Source organism: Purpureocillium lilacinum (assembly GCF_023168085.1).
Source record: "Purpureocillium lilacinum CBS 284.36 DNA, scaffold_2, whole genome shotgun sequence".
NCBI classification, from domain to species: domain Eukaryota; kingdom Fungi; phylum Ascomycota; class Sordariomycetes; order Hypocreales; family Ophiocordycipitaceae; genus Purpureocillium; species Purpureocillium lilacinum.
This window is the reverse complement of record NW_027072112.1, coordinates 3,620,580-3,638,349: the sequence shown is the minus strand read 5'-3', so window position 1 is coordinate 3,638,349 and position 17,770 is coordinate 3,620,580. Positions and strand designations below refer to the sequence as shown.

Genomic DNA, 17,770 nt, shown 5'->3' with positions numbered 1-17,770 from the left:
TTATCCCCCGCCCTCTCCTCCCCTCCCCCATTCTTCGTCGTCCTCAACCGCCTTTGCCGCAAGACCAAGGCGTGCGCGGGGCTGGGCTGGGCTGAGGGGGAAGGGACGCGGGGCGGAGATGGGGGCAGCGGCGGGGGGCGCGCGCAAAGGGAAACGACCCTCCCGCGAAAAAAGGGGAGGAGGAGGGGGGGCGTGCACGTACGCACAAAGGGGAACAAGGCGGCGGCGGCGGCGTGGTGGTGATGCCCAGCCTTTCCTTCTTTCTTTCTTGGGCTGGGCTGGGGCAGGGCTGAGATGGGCAAACGCGGAGCGTGTCAAAGGAAAAATGTAAGAGGTGAAAGAAAGAGGAGGAGCAAGGAGGAGGAAGGGGGGGCCGGAGCGCGTCTGTCTGTTCCCCGGGGGGGCCGCCAGGAGGAGGGAAGAAGGTGGGGAGGAGTGGGCGGCTGTCGTGCAGCAGCGGCGACGACGGACGGCAGTCAGGCAGTACGATGACATGGAACTGACCTGACTGACGGCAGGATACTCGGGGAGACGTTGGGAGGGGAAGGGAGCGGTGGCGAAGGAGGGAGGGGCGTGAGCGTGAGCTGGAAAGATGGACATGAGAACGAATGATACAGTACAGTACAGTACAGTACTGTATGCCCAACGTGTTCTTTGTTTTGCTGTTCAGCGCCTAGAGGAGGGAGGACATGGTAGAGCCCGGCTAAGACGACGACGACGACGACGACGATGCCGACTCGCCTTCCGTTCGTACATACGAATATACATACGTACATACCTACGTGGGGGAACAGACACAACACGTACACTTTTGGACAAACTACGCGCATCATGTACAGTACTGCGGCATCGAACGGCTCACACCACCGTCCAAAAGCACGCCATCGCAAGTACCGTACCGTACCGTACCGTAACAACGCAAATATTGTACGGCAAAGACAACGGGTGCGCAGGGGAAGGGGGAGGGCCAGGCACTGGGGATAGTACAGTATAACCTCTTAGACAAGAGCGAGAGCAGAAAATTTCAACCCAGCGTTGGGGATTTCCCACGTTGGTCGTCTGTGTGTACGACAGACAGCACATACGTACAAATATCGAAGCGGACGCGTAGAAAAGAGGTCATAGCCACCACCGGAACGGATACGTGGGTAGTTGGGTAGTTAGCCGGTTAGGTCAGTTAAGCCGGAGCGGCCAGATACCAGAGAGAGACATACGCACACACACACACACACACACACACACACACACACACACACACACACACACACACACACACACACACACACACACACACACACACAACAGGGCCGCTCGGTGGTTTAGTTGATTGGCCTAATCTTGGGGAACAAGAGAAGGACAGGACGCCCGACGATGAGGTGGTGCAGATCTCTAGAGAAGGGGAACGGGCGACTACCTGCTGCAGACGACGGCGACGACGACGACGACGTGGCGGGAACGGAAAATTCGGGGGGTTCGGGCGCACGGCGGTGCTCGGATACCTTTTGGTGTGCGGCCTTGTCAGCCGCTGTTATGTACGTATGCACTCACTTTCCTCTTCACCTCGCTCAGCTGCTACTGTACCTAACATGGCCGGGCCTAGAGCGACTGCTCCCTTATCATTTGGGCTGAGAGATTGTCCTCATGAGAGGGCTGCTTCAGGAGAGCGAGGGAGTAGCAGCCAGAAAGTATACGGTACAGGAAAGTGCACGTTTTCGCAAGAGTTCGGCGTCCGAACGAGTCACTTACTACCATCTGACCTTGTATGTGCGCCTCTTGTGACATGGACGACCGAAAAACTAACTGATGGCGCCTTAGGGGAGCTGATACTCGTCCATCGCCTCGCCACCTGCGGTTTCCTAGTCTCCGCTACCATCGCGTCGGCCGACGATGCACGCCGGCAGTCAACCATCCACCGCTTGTGGCGGCTGCCAGAGAACCCTCGAGGCATACCGCGTCCTTTGCCCTCCCTCACCCTGAGCGTCGGCCCGCCCGCCTCAAATCGCGCTGCAGACAGATCATCAACGTTGGACGCCCGGTCTCATAGAGATACATGCATGCTTCTGATGCGGGGCAAACAAAGGAGGAGAGTGGCTGAGCAAGGTAATTGGGCCACCGAGGGCCTTCAACCGCCTCGTGTACATGGCTACACGGCCTCGGCCTCTCAACAGCCGCCCGCACAAGTCCATTCACGTTGCGCGACTTGGCACACCGAAGAATGCAGAGGGGGGGCGTGTTCTGTGGCTGGGCACAGTCGTTGGCTCTCATGTGAGAGCCGTGGCGATGCATGCACATGCATGCAGGCATGTAGGGTCTGCAAGCGCGTATGTACAGGTGCATTTGCTGTTGGGCCATGACGGATGACGGCCCAATGTTTGTCACGCTCGCAACGGAGGCGACACGCGCGATGACAAAAGGGCCTATTCGGGAGAAGTCAGGGAAAGGCTGAATGGCGTTTCATGTACGCCCGGATGCGGGCCATGCGGACGTCATCGTCGTCATCGTCATTGCCCTTCAGCCTGATATCCTCGTCATCGTCATCGTCTCCGTCGCTGTAGTGTGCGTTGTCAAACTCCTCCTCGTCCGAGGCATTAGTGTTGCGGTAGAGATAGGCGTGGCGTCCAAACTCATCGTCTGAGTCAACTTCATCCTCAGGGTAATCCGCCGTGTAGTGGTTCTCAGCTGTCGGGACACGTTAGTTGGAAAAGGGCCAGAGCGGTTGGCCTATGCCCGCATGCCACAGGAGGACTTACCGTTCTCATCCTCGTCTTCTTCATCGGCATCATCGTCATCCTCCGGCAACGGACCGAACAAGAGGGCACTATCCTCGTCGTCCGCTAGGTCCAGAACGCCTATATCTGTAGCCGGCACGTCCATGGATATGGTCAACGCAGGGACTCGGACATATTCCTCAATGACCCAGTCGTCGTCGTCCTCCTCGGCGTCGTCGTCACTAGCATCAGTCATGGTGACGTCTGTTGACTCGCCGACCTGAGTATGAGAAGTCTGTGCAAACTCCGGATGCCGTTCGTGAAACCTCTTGGCCGGGGCTTTGGGCTTGAATCTGGGTTTTTGGGCCAGCTGCTTGTCCTGCTCCATGCCGTGGAGGTTTGCACCGATCTCGTCCAGGACCCATCGGTCCATGTCTGCCGCGATCTTATCCATGTTGCCATGTTGTCTGTTTCTGATGGACTCTGGAAGCGGCCTGTGTGTCGGGCCATCTTTTTGGGAGCCCGCCGTGGCCTTCTTTTTGACACCCGGGCGCTTCAAATCCTTCTGTTGGACATCACCAGTCGGTCCATCGGTGGACGGAGGAGCCGTCATTGGCTGTGCCGCGGTTTCATGTAGCACTGCAAGACTCTTGCGAGCCAACTTTTTTCTTCTGGTCCCTTCCACAAAAACGGCGGGCGCATACCGGTCCCGCTTGGAGACGCCGGCATTCTGGACCTGACTCTTGCCAGCGGACAGGGTCGCCGAGCGCGAGACTCGAAAGCGGCGCGGCTCCGCCAAAGCGGGTTGGCCGGGTGAATGGCCGGCCACAGCCTCGCCAGAAGCCGACTGGCCAGCTACGGTCGAGTCGAGAGAGTGACGCACGCCTTGGTGCTTCTTGGTTGGGGGTGAGGCATCTTCTGGCCGGGATACGTGGATGACGGGCTTGTCGGCGCGGACGGGCTCAGCGGTTGGCTCTCGCCGCTGATAAGCCCAGGTACCACTGCGATGGCGTTTCTGAGAGGCATCGAATTCTGTGAGAGAAGTCAGTCGGGCTGCGTGTGCGGTGAAACCAACAGAAGTAGGCCTTACGTAGAAACTGGACTGGTGCCTCTTCGACCCTCTTGCGTTTGACACGGATGAGCTGCGGGGGGATGGACATGGCAGAGGCGGCGCAGGCAGGGCAATGATGCCCCGTTCAAGTTTGCTGTACCTACAGCCTCGGAATTGATGCCGTAAGAATGAAGAGCCGAGCTGCTTGCGGATGGTCGTGGGATGAGGTTTGGTGGTTGATGGATGTTTGACGGCGTTTTCCAGAAGCCGATGGATCAGTGACGCCTGCGGGGCTGATAGCTGCGACTGTTGCAATGCGGCAAGTGGGGCGAGCGACAAACAATAGATAAAGTATAGAGTACATAATTCAGCACATTGCAACCCGGCTTGTTGCGGTACGTAGTACTTACCAAAGCAGCGCGCTGGGTTCTCCTTCGCTGGAGCTGTCCCTGTCTCCATTGCACGAAGTGCTGCAGGCTCGGGCAGGCGCGACCCTTCAGCATCAGATAAGATATGGCAAGACACTCGAGCCATCCTGCTAGCTGTCTGTTGTCGATATCTTCCCTCCTTCACCCGGCGTTCTAGCGGCTTTTTGACAACGACTGTTCAGGAAGACAGGTCGGACATGCCTCCGGACCAACGAACCTTGGCCGACCAAAGCTGGAGTTGCTCAAGGGCGCCACAGACGTTAACGGCAGGTCGGGAGCTGGCTCCCTTCTTTGGAAGCATTTCACCAACATGCAGCGACCAGCTCGTCTCCTCAGAGTCTAGGCCCGTTGCCGAGCTCCGCAAGAATCGCCGCCGCACCCCGGAAGACTCTGGCAGGCCCCCAACGACAGCCCGCGCAAACAAGCTCTGGCCGGATGGACGCCACGAACCTAGTTGGACCCAAGTGCCAGCGAGGCGAGGCGGCCGTTGGGCATCACACCACCACCAGCGGCCCTTCGGGTAATCGGGGTACCTGCTGCCGCCCACGAATCGTCACCGAGACTCAGGTCTCTCGCCAACCATGACTTTCCCCGGCCGCCAACCGCCTTCTGCCGCGCCGCAAGCTACTCCGAAGCGTACTGCTACGTAAGTAGGTAGCCAGCTTTCGCCTCGCCTTCACGTGCGCCCCGTCCAATGCCGTGCCTTCCCTAGCGGAGCATGGCTCAAGCTGTCGTCATAAGAGTGCGGAGGCGCGTCTCGATGCCTCTGCCTCCTCCATCTCGCTGCAGACAATCGAACACTTGCAACCTGGAACCTGCCTGCCTGGGGTATGAGTAGAGTTCACACACGCGCGCGCGCACGCCTCGCCACCCGCATCCAAGGCACAGCTGCCCGGGCTGGGCGCTGAACGTGTAAGCCCGTCACCGAGATCCGTGGCGCTATCAACGCTTTCACTCCCACCACGCTCCTCCGAATCGACCTCACCGTTGAACCCCCCGACAGCCCTGCATACGGCACATCGCCGCCATGGCCACACATCCGGCCCTCGTCACCATCAGCTTCCGGCAACCAGGCACCCAGCCTCCCGTTTTCGTGGCGGGATCTTTCTCAGACCCTCCCTGGCAGCTGCGCCAGATGCAGTGCACCAGGCTCGACGCCGGGGAGAATCATTTCACCGTCCAAGTGCCGGTCCAGCCTGGCCAGGAATACGCCTACAAGTTCAAGGTCGGGGATGGTAGCGACTGGGTCCTAGACAAGCACGCGAGTATCTGTAAGTCCCTTTCGCGACGTTCCCGCCCGCAGTGGAGATGATTTGACCGTATTCTTGTCTAGCCACGCAAAGTGACGGAAGCGAGGCCAATGTCCTCAAGGTGCCGGGCGTCACCGACACATCGACCGGCTCGCTTCAGGCACCACTCGAGGCCACCGAGAGGAAGGGGGGCTCATCACCCCATCCAGGCTTGCGAGGCACACTTGCGGGCTCCTCGTCCGGCCCAGCCAAATCGCACCTCTCTAAGACGCTGAATGTCGAAACGCAAGCACAGCGCGAAGGATCCCGAACCCCAATCGAAATTGTAGCGAAAACGGCAGCCGAGGTCGCAGACACTGCCGCCCAGCTTGACGACGTGAGCGACGACATCCCGGCCCGGAACACTCGCTAATTATCAATTCGCTGATGATTGTGTCCAGCTGGAGTCCACTGCGCCGGATGGCTCTGGCACGACCCAAGGCCAAGGCGATTTGGCCGGAGACGATGGTGCTGACCTCAAAACACCCCTTTTCGCGCACGAATGTTTTGGAGCGTACGAGTTTGTCGACGATGGGCTTGACCATCACGAGGTGTCGGACAAGGTCCCCAAGAGCATGGACCACGGACTGTCACTGAGCGACTATGAGACGGACAGAATCGATCCTGGTGACCCGACGCTTGAGCGGTTTCCCTCCGACAAGTCTTCGGTTATGGACACGCTGCGCAAGATTCAGTCCTGCACCGACGAACACCGACTCCATCTCGAGGACCTGTCGATAGATCCCCGTGCTTCCCGCCGTACCAGCGTCGACTCGTCGGACGAGACTGCCTCGATGGGGTCGCTGAGCCCGACGTCGACGCGCAGGAGGGAAAATCGGCTGTCTCACAGCAGCTTTGGCCACACCAAGTCTGCATTGTCCTTGGGATCTATCGCGGAGGAGCCAAAAACAGGAGAAAACGGCTCGAGCAAATCGCAACACGTACAAAAGGCAATGGGCCTGGCAGTATACGACCAAGCAGTAACGCCTCCGACCGACGATGATGAAGCATTGACAATGAAAGTCTGATGCTGCATTGGAGGTGGAAGCTGGCTATATGTGTTTCTTGAGGTTACGGTGCCATTCATTCATCATAGGCTTGGAGCATAGGATGGGACTGCTGGCCGGTGGCAGGTTGCCCTTTTGACATGTACGTAAATAGCGACCCTAACCCTCTCATCACCTCGTTGCTCAGCCTGGAGTATGGGTCAAGAGCCAGGCATGGAAAAATCAAGGCTCTACTGCTTCATTCATCGAGTCCGTGGATGAGATCTGTTTCACGATTCCATGTTGTAGATGTGCCTCGAACCTGATGGGCAAGATATGGTGCGAGCCCACGTGGATCGAGGTGATCTGGCATCCGAAGCTTCACGTGATGCATGTACAAGAGCGCATGGGCATTTTCGATCTGGATCCGTCGCCCTCAAGATGTCCGCGGGACTTACCAAGTGGGTATCAATTTAATGTTGAATTCACCAAGCTTTCGACCGACGCACGTACTGCTGGTAGCGCGTATGCCGCGTACTACAGGTAATATATAGGTACCAAACAACCGCGCTTTTTCTGGTGATAAGACAGCAGGTCAATGACATCTTCAGCGACATGGCCTTGAATAATTATGGCAGCGCTTCGACTGCCAGGAATGGCCCTTGAATCAACCTTGCAACGAAAACCCGACGTCTCCCGCGTCTTGTCCCATTTTGACGAGGTTAGCTCGCATGTGCTCCGCCAACTCCTTTTCGTGGCCCTCGAGGGCATCAAAGTTGAGGCGGTCAATCCAGTTGCGGAGCCCGTGCTGGAGGACGTTCCTCGCGCGCAGCTTGGCGCCGTCGACATGGCCGGCGCTGCCGTGGAGGGTCATGCGCTCGACCTTGGAGTCATACACACCCCGGTGGAGGATGTTGTTGTTGTAGAAGACGATGTCGCCGGGCTCCATCTTGACGACCAGCTGGTCGGGCAGGACCTTTTCGTAGGGGTCGGCGTGGCGCTCCGTGTCGGTCCGCGCGCGGCGGTGCGAGCCCGGGACCACGACGAGGCTGGAGTCTTCGTAGAGGGCGAGGTTCCATTGCGCGGAGAAGGCGGGCTTGTTGAGGCGGTCGAGCTCCTCCTCGGCGGTGGCGGTGGCAGGTATGTCGTCGCGGTGCCAGCGCAGCTCGAAGTCGTAGTCCGGGCGGACGAGCAGGTTGAAGAGCTCCATGACGAGGTCGTCGCGGGAGCACTGCAGCAGCTCGAGGGTCGGGGCGACGATGGCGTCGGAGAAGTAGACGCGGACGAAGTCGGGCTGGTGCGGCATGTCCGGGTGCATGACGCCCTGGACGCCCCAGATGCCCTCGGCGGCCGGGTTGGGCCCGTCGACCTTCCACGGAGGGAACTGCTTGGGGAGCGTCCGCACGTCGGGCCAGTTGCCGCGGCGGGCGTTGGCGGTGGCGTCCTGCGTGGCCCGGCGGAGCGTCTCGAGGGCCTCGCCGGTGAAGGCGCCGGGCACGAGGACGAAGCCGTCGCGGTTGAGCCGCTCGAGGAGACTCATGGCTCGCGGCTGACTCTGAGGAGGGACGTGTGCTGAAGGCTGATAAGTCACAGTTGAGTTGTCAACGAATGGCATTTGCATGTAGTGAGGGGAGTATTAAGCCGACGGATGGTGAGCAAGGAGACTCGCTTATGTGTGGGAAACGGCCTGATGCGGGGAAGGCCGGTCTTATAGCAAATGCACGAGGCTCATCGTCTGAAGGAATCCGTTCATGGCACGTTACCTCGTATAATCGCGACGGGCTTGGCACCTGTGGCCATCTCGCCGGCCGCAAGAAGCGGCACGGTCATCCATCGTACCACGGCATGATGCGATTCGCATGTGCCTCAGCCCGAGTCGCATGGCTGGCTACATAAATGCGCCGGCGGTGGAGTTTGCTCACTGTAAGCTACTAGACGGGCGCTGCTCTCCCTGTCCGCCAGTCTCGAGTGCGTTGCGCTGGGGAAATTTGCTCGGAAAATTGGAGCACGTATGCATCCAACAGCGTATCTCGGCATTCGGACGATGACTTGCCCAGATTGTCTCTGTCAAGGAGCTGCAGTCTCCCCACGGGTTCGCGATGCTGAGTTACGGATTACATGGCCAAGGCAAGAGACATGGAACAGCGCCGCATCCACAATGCGACCGCAAATGGAATCCACCCACCCACCCCGGCGGGTCGGCGGGCAGCAACCGCGGACCCGCTTCGCGCCTGCCAATGAGTGAATGACGTTGCCCGCCAGAGAAAAAAAGTCCCCTGGCGCATTTCTGGGGAAGAGAGAGAAGCTTCCTCAACCTCACGTCCCTCCGGCCAGCCAACGTTTCCCGCGATGCCTCCCATGGCACCCGCAAACTCCATATGCTCTCTGTGCATATTTGCACTGGGGCGCCGTCCGGTCCCTCGGGCAATCGTACAGCAGCCATGCCTCAGCCAGCGCTTCCTCTCTCGGCAAGCCAAGCCCAGGCCGTCGCGCATGGTTCTCTCCGACCAGGTCCATCGCACTCCGACATCTCGCGACGATCGCCGGTCACGACAGAGGTCGGTCGATGGGCCGTTTGCCGGCATGAATCGAAGAGTCGCCAACGTAGAACCGAGGCGAGAGAGGAAGTCGGCGGATGCAGCTACGAGCGATAGACGAGACTCGGGCAAGGATTACGCACGCCGCTCCAAGGACGACAGAAAGGCTCTCAAGATGCAGCGCGCGCTGGCCACCGTTTCGTACAACAAACGCTCGTCTATCAAGGACCGCCTGTCGCAGTTTGAGTCGTTTGACCAGTTCGACCTCGTGCCGGCCCTAAAGACGGCCGTATCGGACGAGCTGTTCAAGGACATGGTCGACGTCCGCCCGACACCGGTCCAGCGATTGGCGATACCCGCCCTCCTCGGTCAACCAAGCCCCGACGAGCACAAGAAGCGAAGCGAACAGCTCGAGTCCTTCTTGCTAGCAGCCGAGACGGGATCTGGCAAGACTCTGGCGTACCTGCTGCCCGCCATCGATGCGCTCAAGATCGCCGAGGCCGAGGACCCGGATATCAAGGCCTACAGGGAGCGACAGCAGGCCGAGAAAGAGCGACAGGAAGACCAGAATTTCAAGGGAAAGCCCTTCGAGGAGCCCCATCCCACCATGGCCCGGGCCAAGGTGGTTGTCCTCGTGCCGACCGCTGAGCTGGCTCAGCAAGTCATGCGCGTGTCCAAGTCGCTGTCCCACGTGGCCAAGTTCAAGACTGAGATGCTGTCGTCCGACCTGAAGGCGCAGCAGATCCAGCGGAACCTGTATGGACCCAAGGGTATCGATGTCGTCGTCGCCACGCCGCATCTGCTCGCTTCCATTGCCGACTCGGACCCCAACGTCCTCTCCCGGGTGGACAGTCTGATTGTCGACGAGGCCGACTCTTTGTTTGACCGCAGCTTCGCACCTGTCACGACAAGCATCATAGAGCGGGCCATGCCGTCGCTGAAGAAGCTCGTCTGCTGCTCGGCCACCATTCCTCGCAAACTCAACAACTACCTGGCCACCAACTACCCCAAGATGGTGAGGATCACGACGCCCAACCTCCATGCTATTCCGCGCCGTGTACAGCTCGGTGTCATTGACGTGTCCCGCGATCCGTACCGCAATAACAAAGATCTCGCCTGCGCGGACGCCATTTACACCATTGGACGAGAGGCATCGGCCCACGAAGGCCCCGTCAAGGGCGAAATTGACGTTCGGCGCGTCATGGTGTTTGTCAACGAGCGCGAGAAGACAGAGGAGGTAGCCGAATACCTACGCTCCAAGGGCATCGACGCGGAAGCGTTGCACAGAGACACGCCGGAAAAGCGCCACGGCGAGATCCTCGAGACGTTTACGACATCTGAGGCACTGCGCATCCCAGCGCCAGACACCACGGGCCGCAAGCGCTCACTGGCAAATGTCAAGGCGCTGGTCGTGACGGACTTGGCGTCGAGAGGCATCGATACCCTGGCTGTTCGGCACGTCATCCTGTATGATGTGCCTCACACGACCATCGACTTCATCCACCGCCTGGGCCGCGCGGGCCGCATGGGCAGGCGAGGCCGCGGCATCGTCCTCGTCGGCAACGACGACAGGAAGGACGTTGTTGCTGAGGTGAAGAGGAGCATGTTTATGGGCCAGGCACTCATCTAGACAGAGGCCTGCGCGTGGCATGTAATACTTTGTACAACATCATCTGTAAATCACATATATTCACGACTCATGGCGAGGAGGGTTGGCTGTATGAGAAGGACAGGGGTCGCTAATAGAGTAGATGAATGAGATTGTCTCAAAGGCCATTCTGCTCTGTATTCATTGCATGAGAAGCACAGAAAAGCCGTGCCCCCTCGAGGGACAAACGACCTGTTACAACTTACACACAACGACCGTCACCAAAACCAGGTTCTTAAGTGGCTGGTGCGGTCCATGTTTTTAGTGGGGCGCCGACGACCACAACCATTTCGGTCGCGACGCGCGACGCGTCTGGACCTCCAACCCCATCTCCAAGTACCCACAACCACCAACCAAGTCTTGCCTCGTCAACACAGTCATTACGCAGTGCATCTGAAGCTCTCGACACGCTCACAGGGCCTTGAACACCCACCGACACTTCGTTCACCCTTTTAATACTATATATCCGCAAACGAATCACAGCAATGCCGCGACCAAAGAGGGCGCGGAACGCGCCGCCCTCCCACGCGACCAAAGCGCAGCAGGAACCGTTAAGCGATACAGACCACCTGGAAGAGGAGCGAGGGCGTGCTAGGGGTCGACGCCGGACTACGCGGTCTACGGGTTCTCGCCTGAGTCTTGGAGAGGAGGACGCGATCCGGGAGGCGAACCGCGCACGCGACGCCGCGCTGGATAAGCTGGCCAACGAGGATGCCACGACGACGGCGAGCGGCGGGCAGACGGTCGGGGACGACACGAGGAGCTCCGTCGAGATTGGACGACGCGCCATGGCTACGCCCGCAATGCGCAGGGACACTACCGGCCTGGACCTGGCCGACGACGACGTGTTTGGCGACCTGGACGAGAGCTTCGCCGACGGCGAGATCCCCCGCGGCGGGCGCTCCGCCGACAGCACCTCCTTGTCCTTTAGCAGCTTCAAGCCCAGGTCGCGACAGTCCAGCATCATCGGCCGAAACGACCCGCCCATCCGCCCCAGCAGCAGGGGGCCTAACACTCCCGGCGTGGGCTCCTCCTTCAACATCGGCGTCTTCAGGAGACGCGCCCGCGAGCCGTCCATCCTGGGCACGTCCCGCCGGCCGCGGTCCGAGACGGGCGGCACCACGAACAATTCCGAGGTGGAGAGCGAGGGCGAGTTTGAGCCCCCCGAGGCGGAGTCGACGCCGCTGAACTTGAGGCGCCGGACGCGTAACAGCTCGCGCGGAGGACGCAGCAGTCAGTCGGCCGAGCCGGCGCCCGCGGCAGGGTCCAGGAAGAGGAAGAGCGTGGAGTCCCATGAGGAGGGTGCCCGGCCGGAGAAGACGTCGCGCGTTGAGTCTGAGGAGCCCCGGCCACAGCTCGAGGACGAGGGCAGCGACTCGGAGCTATCTGCCATTGCCTCGTCGCCCTCTCCGCCCCCTCCGGGGTTCTTCCAGCGGCCCGTCACGCCCGTCAACATGGACGACATCACCGCACCGCCGGCCAGCAGCGACTCAGAGGAAGACGCACAGGTCTGGCCGGACATCCACACCCTCGCAAAGAAGCGCCGCCGCCCATCCGTCACCACTCCCATGCGGACAGCAGAAGACGCCCTGTCCACCGTCTCCTCCCCGCCCTCCCTGACGCACTCGCCCAACTTCGCCGAGCGGGCCACCAGGCAGCGCGGCCGCGCCGCAAAGCGCCGCCATCAGGAATCACCCAAGGTCACCACGGCGGATCTCACGAACCTGCTCCCCAAGCGCCGGTACAAGAGGGTCCGCGACGACCCGTTTGGCCTCGGCAGCGACGAGGAGTTCGACACGGCGGACCTGGCGCAGGACGACGACGAGCTCTCGTACCTGGACGCCCGCGCTGCGCGCAAGCGGAAGGCCAACCGATCCCGCAGCCGAGCGGGTTCCGACCGACCAGCTTCCCGTGCCGGATCTCGCGCCGCCTCCCGTGCCGGATCCCGCGTCCGCGGCGGCAACGCCTCCTCGGTCCTCAAGCCGAAGCAGACGCCCGCCTCCACGGAGCGCCGCTCGGCGCGCATCATCAACAGCAGCAGCAGGAAGACGTACCAGCACCGCCGGTCCTCAGACAAGGAGAACGAGAGCGGCAGCGAGGACGAGGAGCAAGACGGCGAGGGGTTCAGCCAGTTCGTGCCCCTGCCCGACGACACGTTCGAGACCGGGGACACGGGAGGGGCCGAGGCGGCGCCGGGCCGTCGCGACTTCGCCACGACCGAGGAGCTCAAGCAGGCGGCCAAGAAGTTCAAGGAGGTGGACAAGTGGGAGCTGGAGTACGAGGAGGTGGCCGAGCCGCCGTCTCCGCAAAACGCTCGGTAGACGGACTGGATAGTCAGTGAGCCGGATACACGAGCCATGTCTGTTCTGTGCTCTTTTTCTCCCCCCTTTTCTTCTTGTTTTCCATGAGCGTAGTTGGAGTATCGGGCATTTGGGCGTCCTTGCGAGTGTTGGCGAGTCTTGTGAGTGGTTTGACACATCAGTTTCACGAGATGTAGCGTGGCCGTGTGGTCTACAGAGTCTTTTCAGACGCGAGCCATGGTGGCTTTCTTGATATCATGTTTGGTTCGTCCCGCTGGAATACAGTTCGCGAGGACCGTTATAAAAAGCCAGTTTTCTAATCGCAACTCCCCAACGCCGTGACGCTCATGCCAATACAGTCCACGCACGCCCGTTTGGTTCTCCGCCGCTAGGCACCCTGGCTCGTCGTCGCGGCAGCTTCCACCGATGCCAGAATGATGGCGTCGGCCCTCTGGTCTACGGTGTGCAGCAACGGATCCAGGACGTTTGGATCCCGCAGCGCGGTGGTGATGTCGTCTGTCAGGCGTCCCGACAAGAACAACGCCTGTGTCACGGGGTAATGGTCAGTCAGCAAACACGACGCAAAAGGAAACCAACGCGATGGTCTGGGGCAGTGGGGGTGTCGCCTGAGTCGGCGGGGTCCTCACCCTCTTGACATCTTCAAACTTGGACTCCTTCTCCGTGTACTCGCGCAGCACCTCGTCCGTGTTAAAGTCGACGTAGACGCGCGTGTCACGGATGCGCACCACCACGTTGTCGAGGCGCATGAAGAGGCGGCACAGGAGCAGCATGCGGTGGGCGTGGACGCGGACCTTGACGCTGTAGACGGAGATGCCGTTGTCGTCGAGCTCGCTCTCGTACAGGACGACCTCGTCGAAGAAGAGGATGGGGTCGCGCCGCTTGAGGAGCTCGATGGGGATCTTGACGTCCGTCGGCCGCAGGGTCGGCAGCTCCTGCGGCTGCTGCACGGTGCCGCGGTACGTAGTCGAGTAGCTCCAGTCGTAGGGCTTGACGACCTCCTTGATGCCCGCGGTGGTGCCCTCGCGGGTGCTCTCCCAGTCGCGCGCGTACGCGACCTTGAGCATGTGGCGGTCCGTCTTGTCGACGGCGTCGAGCGCCTCGGCGGTGCTGAACGTGATGGACCAGCCCGAGGGGACGTGCTCGATCGACACCATGTTGTCGCCGAAGATCATCTCGGGCATGGGGATGCCGATGCGCTCCGTCAGCGCGTCGATGGCGCCCGACTTGGAGATGGGGAGCTTGCGCGTCGAGATGCGGAAGCGGCCCTGCGCGTGGCTCTTGGTGGCCGAGGCCAGCGCGTCGGGGCTCGGGAACGGCTCCTCGATGTCCGTCATGTGGTTCCTTGTCGACGCGGCGGCGGCGGCGGTGGGAGGGGGGCCCGGCCTCGGAGGCGGGGGGAAGCCTGTGATGTGCGCCATTGCAGCTAATTCGAAGTATAGACGATGGAGATGCAGATGGAAGTTGGACGCTTGGAGCTCGCCGACGAGAGAGGCGCGCGGGGCGGCGGGACGTGGGCTGGGTGGTGGTGGGGTCGAAGGAAGTGCCGAAGGGGTACCTTGCACCGGCGCACCAGGGAGCCCTCGTAGCAGGTACTGTGACCTGTACCTTGCTCTACACTGACGCATCGCTGCTGCCCAAAACCATGACAAAGCCAAGCCAGACAATATAAGAAATGGCGATTACGACTGAATGTGCTACACAGACACAATGCAAGCTAAAGAACGTTGATTTCAAAACGAGGCATGGATGACTTGTTGCGTCAAGTTTTACCTGAGGTTCAGCCAGCTATCTAGGTAATACGTACCACTTCCTGCAGGCCAAACGGCTGCGACGATGAGCGTCCTCAACGGTCGACAAAGACACACACGACCTACGATGCCAATGCACGCCAAATGATAGCCAAATCCAGAAAAAAGATTACAGGAAAGGATTTGCCATGAGAGCATTCCGTGTGCCATGCCTGCCATGCCCAGCTGTGCTTGCGCTGGTCGCCGTTGTGTTAGTCAGCCGCACGCACGCCCGCCGTTGCTCTGACAACCTCGCCTGTTTGGCATCCCTCGCCCTACCCCAGATTGCCTGGCACCAGGTGCCAGCACACACACCGCACGCCACTTTTATCACCCAGCGTCCCTCCTTCGCTCGCAGCGACAACATCGGAACACCCGCCATAGATCTACACCATCCACCATTTCCACCGAAGGCTTCAATGGCGAGCCGCACCCTCGAGTCGCGCTTCGAGCGCATGTCCGTCCAGGATGAGAACGGCGATGTGGCCAAGGCGTACTCGTCCTCCAAGTCCAAGGTACAAAGGGCTATCTGCACATCTTCCCAAAGTCTATCCCGCGCTAATCGTCATGTCACTCCCAGCAGACTGTCGTCTCGTCGAGTTCATCGCAGCTCCCACAGGGCAGCAGCCGCGCGAATCTCTACAAGGTCGCACTCCAGTCGCAGAGCCAGAACACAGTCGCCTCAGTCACGCTGCCGTCACAAGCCGCTCAGCGCAAGGGCAATCCCCCAGCATCTCCTCCACGAAAGCCCCTACCATCCAGCTCCTCTCGCACCTCACAAGACGATGGCGAAGAGGCAGGTTCCGAGTCAGCCCTGGTAGCGCAGCCCGCGGTCCCCAAGCAATTCCACCTAGGCATGTTCGAGATCGGACGGCCCTTGGGCAAGGGCAAGTTCGGTCGCGTGTACCTGGCCAGGGAGCGCACCAGCGGCTTCATCTGCGCCCTGAAGGTGCTCCACAAGAGCGAGCTGCAGGTCGGCGGCGTCGAGCGCCAGGTCCGCCGCGAGATTGAGATCCAGAGCAACCTGCGGCACCCCAACATCCTGCAGCTGTTTGGCCACTTCCACGACAGCAAGCGCGTCTTCCTGATCCTCGAGTTCGCCGGCAAGGGAGAGCTGTACAAGCACCTCCGCCGCGAGAACCGCTTCCCCGAGTGGAAGGCGGCCCAGTACATTGCCCAGATGGCGTCGGCGCTGCGGTACCTCCACAGGAAGCACGTCATCCACAGGGACATCAAGCCCGAGAACATCCTCGTCGGCATCCACGGCGAGATCAAGATCTCAGACTTTGGCTGGAGCGTCCACGCGCCCAACAACCGGAGGAAGACGATGTGCGGCACCCTCGATTACCTCCCCCCGGAGATGATCAAGCCGGGCTCGTCAGACAACTACTACAACGAAAAGGTGGACCTCTGGAGTCTGGGAGTCTTGACGTACGAGTTTCTGGTGGGCGAGGCGCCGTTTGAGGATACCCCGGTCATGACGCAGCGGAGGATTGCACGGGCAGACATGTCGATTCCGTCGTTTGTGAGCCCCGAGGCCAGCGACCTCATCAAAAGGGTATGTTGAGTTCCTAATTGTTTGTGCGAACTTACTCACTGACACATTCACAGCTTTTGGTTCTGGATCCCGAGAAGCGAATCCCTCTCGAAGCCGTTCAGCAGCACCCTTGGATCATTAAGCATTGTGTCAAGGGCGAGAGGGCATCGAACCGTGAGAAGGCGTGATGCAATGTCTGAGGGCATGCTTCGTTGATCGATGCCGGGAGACACAGGCGTACGTGGAGTAGAGGGATTGCAATCGTGGTCCAGGGATAATAGGTGTGCATCTGAAGGAGTTTGGTGTTTGACCTAGCGCGCCATTCGTATACTGAGATGGAGCTGCGTTGCATTTTTTATCTATGGTCTGGGTATCGTCGATAGCGTAACAGGCCGGCTCAACGCCGACAATTAGCCCCCTTTTGACATGGTACAAATCGTCATGACGACTGAAGAATCTCGCTTTCCTCAGCCCTTTTTCTCTTCACCTATATACCTCGTCGAATGGCCGAGTGTCGGAGAAGCACGAGTCCCAGACTTGGTCAATCACCTTGGACGCCTGCGCCTCATCCTTGCACCTCGGCCGCGCCATGACGGAGTTGATGGCCCTCCTGCGGACGCAGTTTTGGAACTGCTGTGTAACCGACCACTGCCCTCTGGTGAAGGCCTCTCGCGTGAAACGGCATTCGCCACTGAGCATGGAAGCGCGGATCTATGCCAGTTTGTTAGCAGGCTGTGTGTCGGATGACGGTATTGGTATCCCGAGAGGAGCTCACCTCTGTGCACGCAGCGTGCTTCAGGTCCTTGTCGCCCGCCCAGTCGACCTTCCACCGCAGGTGGTCCCAGGCGTGTACCATTTCGTGCGCGAGCGTGTCTTCGAGGTGCTTGCGGTCGCGGATCTCGTTTGCGCAGAGCAGGATGCCGTGGTTGGGGCTGAAGCCACCCGACTGGCGGTGAACCTGGCCGTCTTCTTCGAGGCGGGCCGGGCAGCGGCGGCAGAGGATATTGTCGCGGTCGAGATTGCCGTTGAGGCCGCGGATCTTGTCTGAAAGGAAGCGCACGACGGGCGAGTAGGTGAAGAGCCAGTCGCGGTACTCCTCGCAGCGCTTGCAGTCGCGCTCCTCATGGACCTTGTACCGCCATTCGCGGTAGTGGAACTGGCCCTCCTTGGTCATCTGGCCCGAGAGGATGCTGAAGTAGTTCATCCACCACTTGGTCTCAGGGTCGAACCCTGTGCGCGCGGGGTCGTTGACGACCTCTCGCGTGGCCCCGGTGCTGGAGCTCGATGCCTCCGCGCCGGCGGCGGCGGGCGTCGATGATGGAGAGTCCGATCCCATGCTGGCTGGCGATGGCTTGCGGCCCCCAAGCCTGGCGGAAAGCAGGGCGGCCGAACGGTGAGGCGACTACGTGGTCAGATGGCCTGCTGGCCGGCTGCCTTGCCTCTGCCTGTTTGCCCTGTTTCTCGTCTCCGCTGCCGTC

At 60.4% G+C, this 17,770-nt stretch overlaps 8 protein-coding genes across 8 annotated transcripts; 4 read left to right on the top strand and 4 right to left on the bottom strand.

Moving 5' to 3' along the window:
• Positions 1-2,431: 2,431 nt before the first annotated feature.
• Positions 2,432-3,868, bottom strand: PLICBS_002862 (uncharacterized protein; the record flags this gene model as incomplete). Its single annotated transcript, XM_018322573.2, has 3 exons — positions 2,432-2,679; positions 2,751-3,740; positions 3,799-3,868. 3 exons carry the CDS (start codon positions 3,866-3,868, stop codon positions 2,432-2,434), a joined length of 1,308 nt encoding a protein of 435 aa, XP_018177803.2.
• A 1,346-nt stretch (positions 3,869-5,214) lies between these two features.
• On the top strand, positions 5,215-6,504 carry PLICBS_002861 (RNA helicase; the record flags this gene model as incomplete). Its single annotated transcript, XM_018322572.1, has 3 exons — positions 5,215-5,458; positions 5,521-5,813; positions 5,878-6,504. The coding sequence occupies 3 exons, from the start codon at positions 5,215-5,217 to the stop codon at positions 6,502-6,504; spliced, it is 1,164 nt and encodes a 387-aa protein (XP_018177802.1).
• A 625-nt stretch (positions 6,505-7,129) lies between these two features.
• On the bottom strand, positions 7,130-8,002 carry PLICBS_002860 (uncharacterized protein; the record flags this gene model as incomplete). Its single annotated transcript, XM_018322571.1, has 1 exon — positions 7,130-8,002. One exon carries the CDS (start codon positions 8,000-8,002, stop codon positions 7,130-7,132), a length of 873 nt encoding a protein of 290 aa, XP_018177801.1.
• A 953-nt stretch (positions 8,003-8,955) lies between these two features.
• Positions 8,956-10,629, top strand: PLICBS_002859 (RNA helicase; the record flags this gene model as incomplete). The annotated part of the gene is made up of 1 exon (XM_018322570.2): positions 8,956-10,629. The coding sequence occupies one exon, from the start codon at positions 8,956-8,958 to the stop codon at positions 10,627-10,629; it is 1,674 nt and encodes a 557-aa protein (XP_018177800.2).
• Positions 10,630-11,132: 503 nt separating this feature from the next.
• PLICBS_002858 (RNA helicase) lies at positions 11,133-12,968 on the top strand (the record flags this gene model as incomplete). Its single annotated transcript, XM_018322569.1, has 1 exon — positions 11,133-12,968. The coding sequence occupies one exon, from the start codon at positions 11,133-11,135 to the stop codon at positions 12,966-12,968; it is 1,836 nt and encodes a 611-aa protein (XP_018177799.1).
• Positions 12,969-13,335: 367 nt separating this feature from the next.
• Positions 13,336-14,386, bottom strand: PLICBS_002857 (uncharacterized protein; the record flags this gene model as incomplete). The annotated part of the gene is made up of 2 exons (XM_018322568.1): positions 13,336-13,491; positions 13,595-14,386. The coding sequence occupies 2 exons, from the start codon at positions 14,384-14,386 to the stop codon at positions 13,336-13,338; spliced, it is 948 nt and encodes a 315-aa protein (XP_018177798.1).
• A 788-nt stretch (positions 14,387-15,174) lies between these two features.
• On the top strand, positions 15,175-16,480 carry PLICBS_002856 (spindle assembly checkpoint kinase; the record flags this gene model as incomplete). Its single annotated transcript, XM_018322567.1, has 3 exons — positions 15,175-15,270; positions 15,336-16,313; positions 16,367-16,480. The coding sequence occupies 3 exons, from the start codon at positions 15,175-15,177 to the stop codon at positions 16,478-16,480; spliced, it is 1,188 nt and encodes a 395-aa protein (XP_018177797.1).
• A 295-nt stretch (positions 16,481-16,775) lies between these two features.
• Positions 16,776-17,628, bottom strand: PLICBS_002855 (mitochondrial inner membrane protease atp23; the record flags this gene model as incomplete). The annotated part of the gene is made up of 2 exons (XM_018322566.2): positions 16,776-17,003; positions 17,068-17,628. The coding sequence occupies 2 exons, from the start codon at positions 17,626-17,628 to the stop codon at positions 16,776-16,778; spliced, it is 789 nt and encodes a 262-aa protein (XP_018177796.2).
• Between the last annotated feature and the right edge of the window lie 142 nt (positions 17,629-17,770).